General features: G+C 42.6%; 1 protein-coding gene across 1 annotated transcript in view; it reads left to right on the top strand.

Annotated features, from left to right (window-relative positions):
- Window positions 1-21593, top strand: part of ADGRV1 (adhesion G protein-coupled receptor V1) — a 681209-nt gene that overhangs the window by 107183 nt on the left and 552433 nt on the right. The window contains exons 13-16 of the mRNA XM_075837359.1: window positions 15491-15617; window positions 17383-17568; window positions 18895-19075; window positions 19628-19791. Coding sequence (XP_075693474.1) covers window positions 15491-15617; window positions 17383-17568; window positions 18895-19075; window positions 19628-19791 — 658 coding nt within the window. The remainder of the gene's footprint in view (window positions 1-15490; window positions 15618-17382; window positions 17569-18894; window positions 19076-19627; window positions 19792-21593) is intronic.

Genomic DNA, 21593 nt, shown 5'->3' with positions numbered 1-21593 from the left:
GTTTAAGCACCTTTGTGATAACATCCTCCTGTCTTCTACCACAAGGTTTGCACACCTGTATTTGGGGATTTTCTGCCATTCTTCTCTGCAGATCCACTCAAGCTCTGTCAGGCTGGATGGCGACTGTCATTGGACAGCCATTTTCTGGTCTCTCCAGAGAGATGCTCGATTGGGTTTAAGTCAGAACTCTGGCTGGGCCACTCAAGGACATTCACAGAGTTGTCCATAAGCCACTCCTGTGTTGACATGGCTGTGTGCTTAGGGTCATTGTCTTGTTGGAAGGTGAACCATCAGCCCAGTCTGAAGTCCAGAGTACTCTGGATCATGTTTTCATTAAGAATATCTCTGTACTTTGCTCGATTCATCTTTCCCTCAACCCTGACCAGTCTTCTTGTCGCAGTCGCTGGAAAAAACAACCTTACAGCATGATGCTGCCCCCACCATGCTTCACCTCTGTCATGATGGGTGTGTGGACCCACTGGGCCATACTGCTGTAGCGGGTTTTCTGCCACCACCATGCTTCGCCTCTGTCATGATGGGTATGTGGACCCACTGGGCCATACTGCTGTAGCGGGATAGCAACTGGCCAACAGGATACCAAGTAAATGTCTATAGTTTGAATAAGGGTACCTGTGATAATTTAGACAGTAGCAATGGTTAGGCTCGGATGGGACCTTGGCAGCAGGCAGACACCAGGCAGGCACGGTGTAACACAGCAGGCGTAGTATACCGCACAACACAACTCCAACTCTCTATAGAACAGGAACAAGGTAGCATGGGATACAGGTATCAGGTACAGGAACACTGGGAACTGGAAAATACTAAGGGACCATTTGCAAAGAGTAACACGGGTAAACACAACAATGCTCAGGCAATGAAGGAAGGGGCAGGGCCCTTTTTTTATAGTCCAGGGTGATCATGGGCTAATTTGGTATATTATTCAGGTGTGTGCGCTGGCCCTTTAAGGCTGGGCACGAGCGTGTGCGCGCAACATACGGGACACAGCAGAGTGAAGCAGAAGTGAGCGCTGGCATCTCCGGAGGAGGAGATGCGGGCCAGCGCTCACTGACCCATGGCTGTGGCCGTCGGGGGGTGAGTAATCCAGATGGTCCGCGGCCATGGGTATCACAGTATCCCCCCTCTTACGCCCCATTCTCTTGGGGCCAGAGTGGGAGAGAAACATCTTCACAAGGGTAGAAACATTGAGGTTCTCCTCTGGCTCCCAGGACCTAACCCCCTCTAATCCACCAAATAAAAAGTTCTTCCTCCTACTTTATTGGTGTCCAGGATCTCCTTAACCTCGAATGTATCAGATGAACTACTGGGGGCAACTGCAGGACTAGGAGTCTTGGTGTAGCAGCTCAGGACCACAGGCTTCAGGAGGGAGATATGTAAGGAGTTGGGGAGCTTGAGGGTAGGAGGCAGCCGAAGCTTGTTGGAGACAGGGTTGATCTGTTGCAAGATCTCGAAGGTTTCCGAAGAACCTGGGAGCAAACTTCTATGACGGCACCCTCAGCCGGATATTCCTAGAGGACAACCAGACCTTGGTAACTGGAAGAAACTGGGGAGGCTCTCTTCTCATTGTGTGTGCCTTTCGTTTCATCTGGTCGACTGCCAGCAGAATACAGGATCGGGTTTGCTGCCAGATCTGCAGGAAGTCCCTGAAAGCAGAATCAGCTGTGGGCACCTCGGACGTAATGGACACCAGGACAGGAATTCGTGGGTGATGGCTGTAGACTATGAAGAATGGTGTGGTTCTTGTGGGCTCGCATGTATGGTTATTATAAGAGAACTCGGCCCAAGGAAGAAGCCTCACCCAGTCATCATGCTGCCTGGAGATAAAGTGTCGTAGGTAGTTCTCCATGATTTGATTGATCCTCTCGACTTGAGCATTGGACTGGGATGGTAGGCTGAGGAAAAGTCCTACTTTACCTTGGGGAGTTTTACAGAGGGCTCTCCAGAACTTTGAGGTGAACTGAACCCTCCGATCAGACATGATATGCAGAAGTAAGCCGTGCAGACGGAAGATGTGTTGGATGAAGAGGTTGGCCAGTCGAGAAGCAGAAGGTAGGCCAGTTGTAACGGTTCTCACCGGTTTGTTTGCGGATCCTCTGTGTCGTCTGGGAGATGGTGCTTGGAACCCAGGGCAACGCTTGGCACAGCAGGTTAGAGGCAATCGGATGGTAAGGCAGAAGTCAGGACAGGCCCCAGACATCATATCGGGTATGGATAGCAATAGGTCAAGGCAGGCGGCAGGCGTCGTAACGGGTATGGATAGCAGGCGGCAGGCAAGGATAGTCAAGTTCAGGCAGAGGTCAACAACGGGAAATCCAGACAAAGGCAGAAGGGAAGGAAACAGATAACCAGGGTACAGGGAAACTCAAGGGGAACATGGTTGAACAAGCATGGATTAGAGGAAGAAGGATCCTTAAATAGGAAGTCTTTTGAATTAAGACGCGCGCTGGCCCTTTAAGAAAGGATGAGTCTGCGCGCGCGCCCTCTAGTGACTGCGATGAGCATCAGGTAATGGAGGGCGCAGGAACCGGAGCAGAGGCCGTGGGGAAGACGGAGAACGGCGCGCCAGCCGTTACACTGGTCAGCAGAACGAAATGAGCAATCTGCGAGAATCGGTCCACCACCACCCAGACGGTACTGTATCCAGCAGAGGGAGGCAGGTCCGTGACAAAGTTCATTGCTATATGCTGCCAGGGAGCATTGGGCACAGGTAGTGGCTGGAGCAGGCCAGCAGGTTTGGAGTGAGCAACCTTGTTAGCCGCGCACACCGTGCAGGACGAGACAAGTCCATGATGTCTGTGGGCAGCTTGGGCCACCAGAAATGACGGGCAATCAGGTTTCTGGTTTTACGGGCACCAGCATGACCTGCCAGTTTGGAGCTGTGTCTCCAGTGGAGCATTCTCTCTCTGTCTGCCAGGTGCACAAAAGTCCTCCCCGGAGGGATGTCTCTAACTTGTAGAGGATTAGCAGAAATAATACAGGATTGGTCAATGATACTTTGGGGAAGCTCCACGGTGTCCTATGTTCCACGGTGACCTCCTGGCTTGACTGGGGTTCAGCCATTGAGCCGACTGGAGATACGTAAGGTTCTTGTGGTCGGTGTATATCAGGATGTGGTGGGCTGCGCCCTCTAGCAGATGTCTCCACTCCTCCAGAGCCAATTTAATGGCCAGTAACTCCCAATCCCCAATAGAGTAATTGCGCTCTGCGGAGGAAAAAAGTCTTGAGTAATAACCACATATCACTGCCTTTACTTTGAGGTCTCTCTGGAACAGAAGTGCACCTGCACCAACATAGGAAGCGTCCACCTCCAACGAGAACTGTCGAGAGATTTCAGGACGATGGAGGAATTGAGGCTGAGGTAAAGGCATTCTGGAGGCTATTAAATACAGATTCTGCCTCTGGAGTCCACACCTTGGCGTTCACACCGTTTTTTGGTAAGGGGAGAGATGGGAGCCGTCAATGATGAGAAGTGTTGGATAAACTGCTGGTAGAAGTTGGCGAATCCAAAAAAACGCTGTATGGACCGCAGGCCCTGAGTACGTGGCCATTCCAGGATGGACTTTAATTTCTCAGGGTCCATCTTGAGACCTTGATCCGAGATGATGTATCCCAGGAAGGGCAGAGAGTTGTTTTCAAAGACGCACTTCTCCAGCTTGTCATACAGAAGATTCTCCCTTAATCGCAGTAGAACTTGACGAACATGCCTCCGATGAGTCGTCAGATCTGGAAAGAAAATCAGAATATCATAGAGATAGACCACAACACAGACATAGAGTAGATCTTGGAAGATATCATTGACAAATTCCTGGAAGACTGCGGGAGCGGTACACAGACCGAAGGGCATCACCATGTATTCGTAGTGCCCGTCTCGAGTGTTAAACGCCGTCTTCCACTCATCACCTTGATGGATACGGATCAAATTGTAAGCCCCACGCTATTCTAGTTTAGAGAAGATCTTGGCTCCTCGTATGCGGTCAAATAGTTTGGAAATTAGTGGCAACGGATATTTGTTATTGACCGTGACTTGATTGAGACCACGGTAGTCAATGCAAGGCCGAAGAGATCCGTCTTTTTTCTTGACAAAGAAGAACCCGGCCCCCGGCCGGGGAGGAGGATTTTCGTATGAAACCCCTCTCTGCATTCTCCTTGATATAGGCCGACATAGACTGAGTCTCTGGCAAGGAGAGAGGGTATACCCGACCACGGGGAGGGGACGCATTTGCAAACAGTTCAATGGAGCAGTCATAAGCCCGGTGTGGAGGAAGCGTCTCTGCCTCCTACTTGCTGAAGACATCCGCAAACTGAGAGAAATGTGGGGGTAATCCTGACAATGACTGAGGCAGATAAGGCTAGACAGGATGGATCTGTAACAGACACCGGTTGCAAAATTTGGAGCCCCATTCGAGAACATCTCCGGAATTCCAGTCCAGGAATGGGGCATGTAGTTGAAGCCAAGGCAGACTCAGTAGGACAGGATTGACGGCTTTAGGCAAAACAAGAAATAAAATTAGTTCCGAATTAAGTGCCCCAACTTGGAGCTTCAGCGGCTTGGTTTCAGATACGATCGGGTCGGGCAGAGTCAGTCCATTCACCGAGGCAACAGCCAAAGATGTCTCCAGAGGGTCTGTGGGCAACTGGAGAAGATCCACTAGGTCTTTTTGGATGAAGTTTGCTGCAGACTCTGAGTCCAGATATGCAGAGACCCGGTGCGTCTGTTCACCAGACACTATGGTCACGGGAATGGACAGTTTCGGGGAGAACTTTCTATCTATTGCTAATTCCACCTAGGGTTGTCTCTCCAACCAATCCTAGGCATTGGAGTTTCTTTTGCTTCTGAGGGCACGAACGCACAACATGGTCTCCGAGGCCGCATTACAGACAAAGTTCTGAAATCTGTCTGCGGTGTTTCTTCTGGGCAGACAGTTTGAGCTGGTCCACCTGCATAGGCTCCTCTGGTGGGACAACTGGTGAGGGCAACAGGGATTGCTGGAAGATAGTAGACAGCTTAGGGAATATTCTCTCCCTATGAACCTCTTGGGATCCCTCCCGTATCCTCATGTCAATCCGGGTGGCTATAAGTATGAGGTCATCCAGGGTAGGTGGTAGATCACAAACGGCAAGCTCGTCTATATTTTTAGGAGACAGTCCCTGCCAGAATGTAGCCACCAAGGCCTCGTTGTTTCAGGACAGCTCTGCCGCCATGGTGCGGAACTGAATGGCGTACTCGCCGATGGAGGTGTCCCCCTGGCGAAGGGTCAGAAGAGATGCAGCTGCTGAGGAGACTCGTCCAGGTTCCTCAAATACTGTGTGAAAAGTGTGTAGGAAACACTGGAAGTCACGGGTCTCTGGTCCCTGACGTTCCCAGATAGGGTTTTCCTATGCTAGGGCCTTGCCAGTAAGGAGTGAGACTATAAATGCGATCCTTGCGCCATCAGTAGTTAATGCTCTGACATTTAGACTGAAGTGGATCTGGCACTGGTTCAGAAATCCCCTGCAGGTCCTTGCATCTCCGTCGTAGCGAGGAGGTAGTGGCAGCGAGAATAGGGACTCAGCAGTGGTACTGACAGGAGGTGTAGGAGGAGGAACAGTCGGAGCAACAGGACACGGATGCTGAGACAACTGCAGCTTGTGAATCCAGCCGATGTGTAATAGTGTTCACCGCCTGGAGGAGTTGGTCCTCTCGTAATTGGCAGATTAGCATATCCGCCTGCATGGCTTGTGATGTCGTCACGGTCTTGGGTTGACCAGCGGGGTCCATGGCCTTAATGTACTGTCACAATCTGTGGGTATGTGAACCCACTGGGCCGTACCGCCGGGATAGCAGCTGGCCAATCAGTGTACCAAGTCAATGTCTATATAGTCCAAGCACAAGGGTAACTGTAACAGTTCAGACGGTAGTAACGGCTAGGCTCAGTTGGGACCTTGGCAGCATACACCAGGCATGGTGTAACACAGCAGGTGTGACCGATGGCACAACACGACTCCAACTTTCTAAGGCACAGGAACAACGTTAGCACGGGATACAGGTAGCAGGTACGGGAACACTGGGAACAGGATAACACTAAGGGACTATTTGCAAGACTAACAAGGGTAAACACAACAACGCTCAGGCAATGAGTTCAAGGGCAGAGCCCTTTTTATAGTCAAGGGTGATCATGGGTTAATTGAAGATTATTTTTATGTGCACACGCTGGGCCTTTATGGCCGGGCACCCTACGGGACACAGCAAGGTGGAGCGGAAGTGAGCGCTGCGGAGGAGATGCGGGCCAGCGCTCCCAGATCCATGGCTGCGGTCGTCGGGGGGTGAGTAATATATATACAGCACCAGAACAAAGCTCAGTACATAAATACAGTACCAGAAATGCAGCTCAATTTAGTGCAACCCCTGCCGTATAAGTTTGCACTAAATTGTATACAGCTCCCAGCATGGCCCAAACAATGGTAAGGATATTCTAGGAGATGCTGTTTCACAAAAAAAATCATACCACCATCATCTCGCAGCAGATTATACAGTGACTACAGTGCTGATTAGAGGCAGAATAAAGATTTACATTAAGTGACTCACAGGGGAGGATCTCAGATTCTAGTTGTTCTTTTTCTCTTTTGTTCTCCATCTGGTCCAGACTTCTGTGATGACTTCTCCCAGCCACAGCCCATTTCTGCAGTTTGCAATTCAGATGTCTTCAGCGTCTCACTTTTAAAACATTTCTACACCTATAAACAAAATAAAATTCTCATGATGCCAGACACTGTGCCCCTAAATATAATAGTACCATACACTGTGTCCCTGATTATAATAGCGCCAGACACTGCACCTCTAATTATAATAGCACCATACAATGTGTCCCCCACACACCGTGCCCCCTGTAGATAGTGCCCTACATAGATCCCCCTGTAGATAGTGACCCCATAGAGCCCCTGTAGATAGTGCCCCACATACAGCCCCCTGTAGCTAGTGTCCCACATATAGCCACCCCTGTAGATAGTGCCCACATATAGCCCCTCCTGTATATAGTGCCCCACATATAGAACCCTCTGAAAATAGTGCCCCACATGTAGCCCCCCTGTAGATAGTGCCCCACATATAGCCCCCTATAAATAGTGTCCAACATATAGCCCACCCCTGTAGATAGTGCCCTACATATATCTCCCCCTATAAATAGTGCTCCACATATAGCCATCCCTGTATATAGTGCCTCACATGTAGCTCCCCTATAGTGCTCATATAGCTCACACCTGTATATAGCCCCCCTGTAGATATAGCCCACCCTTGTATATAGTGTCCAACACGTAGCCCACCCCTGTAGAGAGTGCCCTGCATATATCTCCCCCTATAAATAGTGCTCCACATATAGCCCACCCCTGTATATAGTGCCACACATATAGCTCCCCCTATAGTGCTCCACATATAGCCCACCCTGGTATATAGCCCAGCCCTGTATATAGTGCCTCACATATAGCTCCCCCTATAGTGCTTGACATATAGCCCGCCCCTGTATATAGCCCCCCTGTAGATAGAGCCCCCCTTTAGATAACCTCACTCACATTTTTATTAGGATGAAAAAAAAACAACTTTACATACTCACCTTAATCCCGTTCCCGTGCCATCCGGTAGGCTATACCTGGCCATTCATCGCCTATAGTGCAGGAGGGGGTGGCGGTGGCTGGTTTCAGAGGAGCCGCCACCCCCTCTGAGAGGCAGCCGGCCGCCGTTATGGACATTGCGGCTCTGCCCCCCCCCCACCTTCCCTCTTAGTTGCCCCCCCCTAGCTATGCCCCTGGCCACGTGTCCACATACTTTTGGCCATATAGTGTACATTTTCCATGAAGTTACCACTGCAGGGAAATTGATAGTGCATCGCCAGCTTTCCCTAGCCAATACAGCAGATGACAGGAGCTACTTCATTATGAGAAGGAGGTTACACCTATAATGAACAAGAAATTACTGTACTGTATTGTTACTTACTGTTGAAGTATCTGCATGTTAGTCCATTTTATTTTAACATATTATATTGCTATGTTTGGAAAAGACATTTGCATAAAGGTGACTGCTGTATAAATGTTATTCGTGAATAAAACAATATCAAGTAAAAACAAACACTTTACTTTCCTTCCAGATAAAGCCAGACTGCATTTGTTTAGCAGCCATAGTTTGTAGCTTGGCAGCAGTCCTGTGAAAAGGGGCTGGCAAGGGATGTATTAAATGGGTTCTGACATGCTGTTTGGTTGTAGGGTCGTCACTCATTAGAGAGAGCTGACACGTCTCTTTCTAGGCTTTGTAAACAGGGCAGCACCCAACAAATAGAACCCCTCTAAAGTCAGCAACATTATGTGTGCTTAAGGAATAAAAGTGCCCTTTTCTTCTTATCCTGTCTTATTGAGGTTTTGGCAGTGTTCTTTCATTCCTTTTTGATCCCTTCTTGTTTTGCCAGGGTAGAGACAGAAAGATTTGTGGTTTACTTTGGGTAAGTTCTATATGTGTGTGACCAGTGTGAATAATGCATTGTGAAAATCTCTGATCTCATTCTCACTGTAGGATTACCTGCAACCGCTTATAATATATGTAAGATATAACCTTCAGCCCTGTGCATGGCTATTAGTGTGGTGATGTGATGTGTGGACATGCAGTGTTATTCTTATGTCTAGTGAAATAGACCTTCTATCTATGAAAATAAGATTGTCTGGAAATATGATTGTTTTTAATAAGAAATACAAAATAATTAAACACAAAGTATTGATAATGTCATTATCTAGTCTACTTATCCCTTGAATAGTACAGTTTATTTTATAGAAGAAAATGTACATGTGAAAATATCCATTTTTTTTAAAATATACCTCACTAGAAGGTATTGAGCTTTCAGCATTTTGTAGGTCCCCTTCCCCTGACTGCAGGCTCTCTGTACTAAACCTCATCAGTCCCCAAAAATCTGTCAACAGTAATAGAGTAAATTATAAGAGAGGGTGGAGAGAAAAAGAACTGCACTGCATGCTTTGAGAAGGAGTGGCGAACAGAAGAAAGGGTACATTTGAGTAGCTCTAGCATCACACCAGCATGAGCCTGTCCAGTCATTCCGCATGAAAGAGAGAGTATTTTCAAAAGGCAGGCAGAGTGATGGAATATAGATTATAAAACACAGGTTAGACACAAAACTTCTGACTGCACTACGTCTAATATACAATGTTCAGCCATAACATTAAAACCACTGACAAGCGAAGTAAATATCATCGATAATCCCGTAACAATGACACTTGTCGAGGTATGGACTATATTAGGCAGCAAGTGAATAATCAGTTCTTAAAGTTGATGTGTTGGAAGCTGGAAAAATGAGCAATTGTAAGGATCGGAGCGACTTGGACAGGGGCCAAATTGTAATGTCTAGAAGACTGGTACAGAGCAGGTCTTGTGGGGTGTTCCCGATATGCAATGGTTAGTACCTACCAAAAGTGGTTGAAGGAAGGAAGGACAATTGGTGAACCGAGTACAGGGTCATGGGTAGGGCTGGGCGATTATGATCGAAATCAAATTAACGATTAATTGAACATGTAACCTCGATTATGATTAATGAATGATAATTTAGGCCACACCCTTTTTGCATACCACGCCCCCTGTTTGCATGCTACACCATTAAATGAATATATATTCCCTGATTCTGCTGTACCCCACACAGTATAATGCCCTCATAGCTGCCCCCCACACAGTATAATGCCCCTGTGGCTGCCCAACGCACAATATAATGCCCCCATAGCTGCTCCACACACAGTATAATGCCCTCATAGATGTCCCCACACAGCATAATGCCCCCATAGCTGCCCCACACAGTATAATGCCCCCATAGTGCCCCTAACACAGTTTAATACCCCTATAGCTGCCCCAACACAGTATAATGCCCCTAGAGCTGCACTCCACACAGTATAAAGCCTCTCATACTTTCCCCCATGCAGTATAATGCTCCACAGCTTTCCCCACGCAGTATAATGCCCCCATAGCTGCCCCCACACAGCCCTAATAGTGCCTAGTAAAAATAATAAAATACACCTAACCCCGTTCCAATGACGAGTGGAGGAGGTCCCCTCTGCTCCTCCGGTCTGTGTGGATCGGCAGTGATGTCATCCCGCCTGTCTGCGCCGAGCCGTGAGGGGCCGAGGGTTACATTGTGAATGGTAGAGCAGGTACCTAATGGCTCCCTGCCCTAGCATTGGATTCAACTGTATCTGCATCCTGAGGGCGCAGATACAGTTGAAACCGGGGGGAATAAAACGACAAAAAATGAAATGCGAAAGATGACATCTGTGATCTACGCTGAATTTCGGTTTAGGTTTTTCTTCAATTTATTGCCCAGCCCTAGTTATGAGTGCCCAAGGATCATCAATGTGCGTGGGTAATGAACACTAACCCGTCTGGTCCAATCCTACAGAAGAGCTACTGTAGCACAAATTGAAGAAAAAGTTAATGCTGGCTATGATAGAAAAGGTAAAAAATGTTTGGTGAACTTGAAATCCTCTCACCAGAGAAATAGTGTAATAATAATTACTCCACTTGTATTAACAATTACATCACTGGAATAGGACTGGAGTGCTGCATAAAATATAACTTTTACTAATAAAGATTTAAAAAGACTGTAACGTACACAAAGATTAACAATTTGACGTTTTTACAAAACAAAAGGTCATTTTTTCTGCTAGTTGAAGAACAGTAGAGGAAGTTGTTTGACCTTTCACTTACTGAGAAGGTATACAAATGTGAAGAGTTAGAATGTTTAAGTCTCTTAGTTTGATGCACAAAATATGCCAGATGCTCCAGAAAATCTAAAATGATGATTTCTATGAACCGGAGATGTTTCAAAAGCCTCTCATATACTGGTGTAATTAGCTCTGGGGTGATCAACATGACATAATATTAGGCACGTGGTCTAAATATTGGCTAAACAGTGTACATGGTGTAAAGAAACCAGCTCTCAAGGTGTCTTATATAACATATACATTTAATAGCAGATATCAAACTTAATGTCACACATGTAAAAATTTAAAATAATAACAAAAGGAAAAATAAAACTTAAATAAAAAAATATATATGATTAAAATCGATTACATACAGTACAATAAAAGATACCATATTATCAATATATTATCCCAATTTAAGCAGAGAAAAGAAGGACATTAGTTCAACATTAATCCCAATTGTGTCTGCATAAAAAGGATCCTATATATTTGTTAATGTAAACCTCTTATGGGGTCCTCAAGGTCAGATAGTGTGGACTAAGCTATACACCTGTGCAAAAGATGATATTGGTTTGCTAAATATATGAAAATGTACAGTTTCAAGTATTTTTCAATAAGTGATGTCCTGATGGAATTAATAATTCACACCAAAAAAGCAATTTTAATGACAATAATACTAATTGCTGATGATATTCCAAATGAAAATAATGTCTCATAACTTATGTAAAATTGTTGATAGTATTGATATTAAACGCTATTGCCTTGAAGCATTATGAATGCACTCTGATATTTTCCCACCAGCATATAAATACAGGTATTGGATATTTGTAATACACTCACGCGTCCCAGAGTATAAAGTTATGCTGACGTCCATGGATTTTAGCAATGTTACTTACCGACCGAGTACCAAAGGGCAGTGGCAGTGCATATTTACTAAATATATCTGCTGACAGATTGTCTTACAAAACGTATCCAATAGGCAAACGTTTTGTAATATAAAGGTTATATCTGTTTTGTATGTGCTAGACGCGTTTCGGGGCCATATTGGCTACTTCTATAGTAGCTTAAATATTGTGACACTCCCCTTAAAACATATATTATGGACCTATATATATCCTGAGCATAATTTGAAAAAAGGAAGACATAAATACTTGCACAAATAATAGAAAAAAAAGGTCTAAGCCAGAACAATTATGCAGACCAAATAGTCCAAAAAATGTTTTTTATTATATAATCTTTATTAGTCCAAAATTTGGACAAAATACCCCCCAACCCCTTCAAATATATACAAAAGGATAAAAAGCATATAATTTAAATACAGCCTCAGGTGAAAAAGACCACCATGACCCTAATCAGGTCACAGTATGTGTATCAATACTTATCCAGTTATTCAATGACCTGTGGCTGACATGATGGCAGATGGAAGTTAAACCGGAAGAGACACCTCCTCTTAATCCCTATCCCCACCATGACGTACTATTGCATCGTGGTGGGGGGTGATGTTTGGAGCGGGCTCACCTGCTGAGCCCACTCAGTACGAAGCGGGTGTCAGCTGTGTATTACAAATTTATTTTGAACAATTAGTTTTTTCCTTGTAAAAGTAGTAAAACCTAAAAAAAAACTATATCAATTTGGTATCAACGTAATAGTATTGACCGTTAAAATAAAGTTAACATGCCATTTTTACCGTATGCGAAAGCCGTAAAATCGAAACCCCTCAAAAGATTGAGGAACAGTTTTCTTCCTATTCCACCCCACAAATTATTTTTCTCCATGTTACCAATACATTATATGGTACAATAAATGCTGCTGTGATCAACTACAACTTGTCCTGCAAAAAAACAAGCCCTCATATGGCTTTATCGACAGAAAAATAAAAAAGTTATGGCTTTTGGAAGGTGGGGAGGAAAAAATGAAAATCCAGAAAATGGGTGTGACGTGAAGGGGTTAAAACACCTTGTATTTATACCAATCTTCAGTAAATACTAAAACCTTTCCTGGAGTACATTAATGGGATGATATTACAAAACACATACAACAATACAACTATTTCACATAAGTATATATATATAATATATATATATATATATATATATATATATATATATATATATATATATATATATATATATATATCTTATAACACAATACCTATAGTAGATTGACCCATATAGATTCTACTTTCTTTGTTTACTGTTTGAGAGAGACACCAAATTAATTTGTTTCTGCAGTAGATAACTATGTAAGGGATCCATCGCAGGACACATCCATTCGCTGTAAAAACAGCCAAACACAGAGATATCATGGGACGGAACCCCTACCACATATAACTTGAGGGCACCTTTAGTTATAAAAATCAAAAAATTCAAGGTCTGAATTTAGACATTTTGGTACCAAGGATTCAAACTCGTAAGTCTTAGGAGACTTCACTCATGACATACTGGCTATATAGTTGCCCCCTCTAGTCTTTTTTTGAGTGATTGCAAGGCTACAATCTTCAAGTCACACTCATGGACCTGTTTAAAATGTAAAGATAATGTATGCTTTTTAAAGACTATTTTGATTATATAAATATGCTCTAAAATGCTATATTTCAGACATCTTGATGTCTGACTTATGTACTGTTTATTACATGGACACTGATTTTAGTTATTTTCCTCCCACATTCAAAAAGCAATAACTTTTATATTTTTTTTATTTTTTATTTTTCCGTCAAAGCAATATGAGGGCTTGACTTTTGCGGAACGAGTTGTCGTTTTTCCTGGCACTATTTATTGCACCATATATTGTACTAGAAAACTGGAAAAAAAAAGGATTTGGGAGTGGAATGGTAAAAAAACAGATTCCTCCTTTTTTGTGGGGTTTCGGTTTAACGGTGTTCACTGTGCGGTAAAGACGACATGTTTAATTTATTCTAAGGGTTAATATAATTACAACGATAACACATTTATATATTTCTTTTATGTTTTACTACTTTTACAAGGAAAAAAATAAATGTTAAAATAAAATATAGTTCATGTCGCTTTATTTTGAGAGCTATAACTGTTTTTTTATTCGTCGATTGAGCGGTGTGAGGGCTTATTTTTTGGGATACATGAGACTTTTTATTGCATTTTTGTGGGAGATGAGGTGACCAGCGATTTTGGCAATTTAATTTTTAAGTACACGTATTAAGCCTTACGGTAGGGCTTAATACGTGTACAGAGATGGCATACCTGACTGCATTCATTAGGCCCCCATGCTGCCATGACAACCATCGGTACCCCGTGATCGCGTTGCCTCATTTTACCGGCTTAGATGCTGTGGTCGCTATTGACCACAGCATCTAAGCAATTAAATGAGTGGGATTCCACTCGAGCGAGATCTCGCTCGTTACACTGAAATGTTGGCTGTTTTATAGAGCCGACACGCTCGTTCTATGGAGCTGGGTCAGCCCGTTAGCCTTCTTCTCCATACTTCCCCATACTCCCCCACCCGACCTCCGCCATCTATATATGGTGAATGTCGGGAAGGGGTTAACCTTCAGTTTCTTTTTGAAAATTGTTGTTCTTACAATTACTTCATGTTCCACATCGGAAAAATTCCATTAATGTGATCCAAGTTGATAATGTTGGTTTCAAAGAGGGTGTTTCGATAGTGTGGACCACCTTCCTTACTAAATTCATTACTAAATTAGGTGCTCTTGTGCATACAATTGGGGGCTCCAAACTTTGTAGGGCTGAATGCCCAGAGGGTTACCTTCCTATGATGTGAATGTACGTGATTATGCGTTAAAGGGCTTTTCATATTTTGGACATTTAAAGCATATCTACATCTACCACTTCTGGGATGCCAGGTATCTAGAGAATGTGGGTTCTCCTGACTTGACCTAAAACTGATTGTTTAGAGTTTCACATTAATCTATTGAACCATGATGTATATACAAAACAAGAACAGAAAATTGGAGTCTTTTATTTGTACAAGCTTTATTACATGTTTTGGAAGTTATGTAGAGGACCACATTTCTTGCTTTCGACATCAAAATGTTTCTTTAATAATTTTTTATTGTATATATTGCTTCAGATAATTATTCAAACTGAATTATTTATGTACATATTGTGCTGAATGGTATGACCACCAGCAAAGGGTTTCTAGTTTTTGTTTTATTTATTTATTTTATTTTGGATGTAGAAATACCTGTATTTGCACCTGCACCTAGATCCAAAATTATCCTAATTTAATCTCTATGTGCTTAAAGACATGTGTTATGGGCAAGGATGATAATGTTTGGCTCAAATCATACCGCGTCTATGACTTATATGCTGGGAAAATCTCCAGACATATATGCTAAGGGTATGGCATATAGTTGCAAACGTTGGGGCATATATTTAATGGGACTATTTCAAATGGTCCCACCAAACTTAATTGCCAAATTAAGTGTCCACCTAGCCTAACCTGTTGAGCTTTGCACTTTCCAGCAAAGGCGGTTTGGAATAAGTTTGTCCTTTCTAGTTCTATACATTTTTTATAAGCTGTAAACTTGTCTTGTGTCTGTTTTCTCCAATTGTTTCTTTGTAAACAATAACAGTGTAGCTTTTATTTTCCGGGACTGACCCCTTCATGATAAATATATAGTGATTTTGGGTTACCACTGCAAGTCACCATATTATTTTTCTATCTGAATAATTGCTTGTATTACCAAATTCTTATGCAGTTTATGCTTAAATGTGTATGTATAAATGTAGCAAATTTTTTTCTATTCTAAACACTAAAGGGTGAGTGCGGAAAATCAAGTCCTCAAGTCTGGATTTACCAGCTGTGAGCTTACTATACTGGAAAATGATGACCCGGGAGGTGTGTTTGAGTTATCACCATTATACAGGGGACCTTATAGAGTAAAAGTAAGCATTTTATGTCATTCATTCTTTAGTTTATGTAACTAATTCATAAGTTGGTAAATGGAACCAGTGCTGCATTTTTTAATGTGTGCAGTATGTTTGGTGGTCCTCTACTGTACATATGAATGAGGGCAATGGAGATCTCTTATTGTGGTCCAGATCAATACATAGACACAGCTTATCTAACCCCTGCAATAAGTTTATATTCCCCTCGGGGAACCTGTGTCTGGCGACATATTTTACTTGCAGCAGATGACCGCTGCATTCAAATTTTCGGTCGACCATGTCATGCATGGACTGGCCGCCTCCGCTGGATTCACTCAAACTCGTAGAGGTAGGTCTTGAACAGGGGACCCGCTTTATTGTGTCCATATTCCCTAAAACGTATGGTCAGGTGGTCGTTTTATAAAATAGCCCCTATAATTCTGATTGTATGCCTACATAAATAGGTTTCAGTAGGAAATACTGATGAGATTTTGATTACGCATCCTGCCACAAAATCTGATCAGCGCTCCTTTGCTCCATTTACATAGAGCAATGGTCGTGTGTATCAGGGCGAACAATCGTTTATATAATCATTCATCCTCAAATATTTTGCATGTTGTCAGCACCACATCCACTATTTACACGGGGAGATGTGGCGCTGACAAACAACCATTTTTTTTGTCCGGATAAAAGATGTGATCTGCTAACAGACATAAGTTTGCTCGCTTGTTGACTGATTGCTGCTATGCAATGATCGGGATTGAGCGTTTGTATGAATACTGGAGTTTTTACATTGTGGCACCACTATTTATATAACTATTTGTGCTGTAACTTCATTACGTAGATTATCCTTGCACTGTGACATCACTGTGTGAATTACCTCTATGCTGTAACATCACTGTGCACATTATCCCCCTACTGTGACATCATTGTGCACATTATTTATTTGTTGCAACTTCATTGAGTTAATTATACTTTTAGGGCATGTTCAGGCGTGGCTGAATTGCTATTGAATTCTGCTGCGGACAGTCTGCAGCAGCCGTTTTTTACATTGGTTTCTAAACATTTTTAGGTAACTTAGTTCAGACGTTGCGGAAAATAACAGTGCAGAAATTTCGGCTGCAGTGCAGAATTTTCCCTCCGCAGCATGCTCATTCTGTTGCGGAGAAGCAGCGGAATTCCACAGCGGATATCAGCCTTTGCAATGCAAAAACTGAAATCTGCGGTGTCTGCTGTGATATCTGCAACGTCTGAATAACCTGTCAAATATGCAAATGTTGCTGCAGATTTGTTGCGTAATTGCCACAAATTTGCAGCAACATTTGCAGTGGAAAAATTCTGCCACGTCTGAACATGCCCTTACTGGAACAATGCCCCGTATATATGCATTATCCCTATACAGTGACATAACTGTATCATCCCTGTGCGTTAGGGAAAGCCATATGATAATTTTAATCTTTTTGTGTTCTGAATGCTTTGCTGAATGTAGTCCTGATGGACTGCGGCACCGTGGTTACTTGTTATACTCCTGTAAATGTGTCTGTAATTTTGGTGGGAAGTACAATAAGTCCAGGGATATTGACAATTGTCTTGGAATCTGCTAAATATCTTTTTTCTAGATATGCCTGCTGAGCTGAGGGTTAATAGCACTGAAACATCATAGAAGCATCATGCAGATCAGTGAAGTCATTTTATGAGCTGTATTGTAGCAAACGCAGTAATGATTTTCTACCTGTAAATGAATAACTCATTAAACATGTTCCATTTTTTTTCTTTTCCCCAGGAGGGAGATTCTGTTGAACTTAGAATTGCTCGATCCAAGGGTCTTCTTGTTAAACAGTTTCTGCGTTATACCATAGAACCAAAGGACAGCAATGAATTCTATGGAAACACCGGGATCCTGGAGTTTAAGACTGGTGAAAAGGAGATTGTAATTACATTGTTAACAAGGATGGATGGGATACCAGAGGTATTAGACTTTTTCACTCACTGGCTGCACTTCTTTCCTGAACGCTTTGTGCAGAGGTTAAATTTGTCCACAACTAACACTTAGAGCGCTCAGGGAAAGGTTGTATACACTGCCACATGCTACAAAGGGAGCAATACATGATTAAGTGGTTATTAAGAACCTGTGAACCACTATTCAGATCACAGAGGATTGATAATGGTGTGAAAATCCCCTGACACCTATTTAGCATAAAGAACCAATCATTTGCCAATTACACCAGCTTGCTATGCACCGAGCTGGGACTGGGGCTCTCGGCTCTTTTGTTCCTGGCTTCTGGTTGAACATGTGAGATGCATGTGAATTTCAGCCGCAGTGTATTTGTTGTTAAGGACAAAGCCGTATGGACGGGAACTATGTGAAAATGCATATAACACTCTCAGCGGCAGGAACATGTAGTGCATCTAAAGGACAAATATATATTTTATTCCATTTATACAAATGTAACATAACAGGATTTAAGTCTTTGTGGTGACGTTGTTAGTGCACGCTGATGCAATAGGTTTATACAGTAAATATACAGACTGAATATTTATTGACTTAGTCTACTTTTAGTAGGTTGTGGAATATAACAGCAGGCTGGATGGATTTTATAAAACAGGTTGTCTGGTTGGAAATTATTTTCTTATAGTGGACTTTCCTTTGACTAGCTTACAGCTGTTATTGGCAAGAACCTGGCGCTGAATGCTTCAAAAAAAGCATTACATTATGTCCCATTGAAATCAATGGGCTGAGCATTCGTTTCAATGGACACGCTGGGTCCCCCAGAGTAAGAGATGCTCTTTGATGCTATCTGAACAAGCCAACTTCTCCAGGTTTAATGAAAATACACTTATTTTATCAATGTAGAATCTGGACTTATAGAGTTCTAAACAGTGTTCTCTTGAAGCTGCCTGGCCGCGCAGCTTAAAAACGTTCCCGCTCATGGAAAATTGGCGCTTGCACAGACTCCCCCTGAGCTCTCCCCTTTTTGGGTAGAGCGTTCAATAATGGTGTATTCAGATGTAGTAGTTGAGATGCGGTTGCAACCGCATAAAAAAACAACGTGGTTCTATTACGATTTTCTCTTGTCATCATACTCAAGCATGTTTTAGAGTAAGATCAGCGTATGACACGCCAGCCTTAATAAATTTCCCCAGATTTCTTTATTAACCCATGCAGCAACATTTCAGCCCTCACTCAGATACTTTTTTCTTGAGTCATTTAGCATTGCATTACAAAGTATTTATAGATAAATGTAACATTGTAGCAATAATACAGCATAGTATCATGACTTTATTCTGTTTGCAGTTGGATGAGATGTACTCTGTGGTGTTGAGCAGTCACAGTGAGTTTCCCAGCACACTGGGGGAAGCCATAAGAGTCAACATAACTATTTTAAAAAATGATGATCCACATGGAGTTATGGAATTCACCTCTCCAGGAATAGTGAGGAACATAAACGAAAGCAAAAGAAATGACATTTACTATGGTAAGGATAAGTCAGCGAGAGCTGCTACATTTTATTCTGATAACATTTACGTAAGGGGACACATCTATCACGCAATGTCATAAAGTTAAACCAGTACATGACAATTTACAGCATTGCACTCTCCACAAGGAGACAACAATGTGGGGTCATGGTGAGTTGCTGTTTTATGAAATCTACCACATAACTTCAGATACACCTCCTGCAATGCTGGATTGTCTTGTCACCACATTAGCATCGTGAGCTGTCGATTCTGCCTTAGCAGGCTATTGGTAAAGCTTGATATGGTCCGATCACCCATGTAAGCCTAGGCTAATCATCATATAAAAACTGGTACATTATATAATTCTGCTTTCTCTTAACTGTACGTCCATGGCATATTTTACAAACCCTTTGGTATCAAGCCAGGAATATACTAAATATCATCTGCCTGGAATATTTTGTCAGTATAATTGAGTTCTATAATGTGAATGTTGTTTGTGTTATTCTGAGTGAAATGTCATTGTTCCCTAAATGTCAGACCATGTTTGTGGATAAGCATCTGTTCCCTTCTAGCTGCATTTGAAGTAATGAGGCGACGAGGCAGCTTTGGCAACATTAACGTGACCTGGACTGTAAGCCCAGATTCATCTTCTGATGTTTACCCAGCACATGGCGTACTTCATTTTAAAGATGGGGAAACAATGAAGACAATAACCATTTCATCCAGTCCAGATGAGGTAAAAATGAGTCTTCTTTTGCGGGGCTGTGGAGTTGGTAGGCCAAACTTCCGACTCTCATTCTTCTATCTTTCCACTGTCCGACTCCTACTCCTTCATAAATGGCTTATGTAGAATTAACCTGGTTGCCTGCTCGCTGTGTATAAATGTATGTATAGTTGGTAATGTTGTAAAAAAAGAGATAACAAGTTTATCTGCTTTATTAAGTACTTGCTTTAATACTGTATTCCTATTCTCTCTAGCAGTTCTGACATGACTACAGGCACTTACAGTCAGGGCGACTTTAATCATAGAACAATTGGTGCACCAATGAGCATGTTTGTCAGGGAGATGGAGCTTCCCTGGCGGCCAGGCTAGGAGGGAGGACGAGTGCAGCGTCAGCTTGTTCAGAACTCGGAGCTCACGTGGCGTAGCGGCACCACACCAGCTGAGCGTGTTGGCTGGGTGCTGAGGAGGGAAGGGGATATAGGAATGTTGCCTGGCAGAGCAGGAAAACCGCATGATAAGTACGGGACACTACAGCACAGTCCTTTTACTCACAGCCCTCAGCTCAGCCTGATAACTGGGAACAAAGACCAGATGGGGTTTTTCATCCAGTAAAAATGTATGGCCTATCCTCAGAATAGGCCATCGATAGCGGATAGGTGAGGGTCCGACTCCGGGCACTCCCGTCAATCAGCTGTTTTGAAGGCGGTGCAGCGCTCGCATGAAAGTTGTTTCCCCTTCATTTATACTTGCTCACTGTGAATCGTATGGAGTTTTTTCTATTTTAAACAGAAATGTATTTATTTTTTTCCCTTCTTGCAATTTTTGCTGTGAATTCGCAGATTTTCCGCAGGAAAAATTGCTACCTTTGCACTTTGTTGAGGATTTTTACTTTCCCAATAAACTCAATAGGGAAAATCCGCAACAAAAATGCGACGGTTCCGCAGCATGAGTTGACATGCTTTCAATTTAAAAAAACAAAAATAACAACGCAGTGCAGGTCAATTTATGAATGTTTTTTCAGCAATTTTTTTCCACAGCATGTGGATAAGATTTATTAAAATATCATCCACTGTTGCTGCTACTTTTTAGGATGCAGATTTTCCATTTGCAAATCCGGATGAAAAATCTGCAGCAAATCCACTACATGTGAACATAGCCTAAGGGAGAGGAGAGAACAAAAGGGAGGGGATAACAGATTTTCTATCGCCGAAAAAACATACAAGTTAACACTATTTTTTTTATTAATAGACCATAGATTAATAAAACATAACATATCTATTTGATTAAAATTTCAAAACTTTCCAAAAATCCTAAGAAAACAAATAAGCAACAAGCTATGCATTTAATAAATTAATACAATATTAATAATGCTTAACATTTTTATTTTGAAGCCAGAGATGGAGTTGGTACATTTCTAAGGACTCTGACTTCGACTTCACAGCCCTGTTCTTTTCTCTGTATTAACAGAATTGAAGAAGACCTTTCACCTCTCATTACATGTCTATTTTAGTAAATAATTGTATTCCCCATAAAATAACAATTCTGGGGCTTTTTTCTTAGAACTCTCCTCTGTTATTCTTCCTAGAAATGTTTGAATAAATTGACAACTGGGTGTTACCAGTTTATAATGTCCAATCAGTGCTGACAGAGTGAGATTGTGTAGGGACGCGCCCCATTGACAAGAGGAATGGTAACACCCAGTTGTCAATTATACATTTCTAGGAGTAATAACAGAAATGGCACAACGTAGAGTTCAAAGAAAATAATTGTGTTTTTATGAGTAACACAAGTATTTACTAAAATAGACATTTTAG

Source organism: Rhinoderma darwinii, chromosome 1 (genome assembly GCF_050947455.1).
Source record: "Rhinoderma darwinii isolate aRhiDar2 chromosome 1, aRhiDar2.hap1, whole genome shotgun sequence".
Classification (NCBI taxonomy): Eukaryota; Metazoa; Chordata; class Amphibia; order Anura; family Rhinodermatidae; genus Rhinoderma; species Rhinoderma darwinii.
Note: the sequence above shows the minus strand (reverse complement) of the source record. Positions and strands in the feature narration are given on the sequence as shown.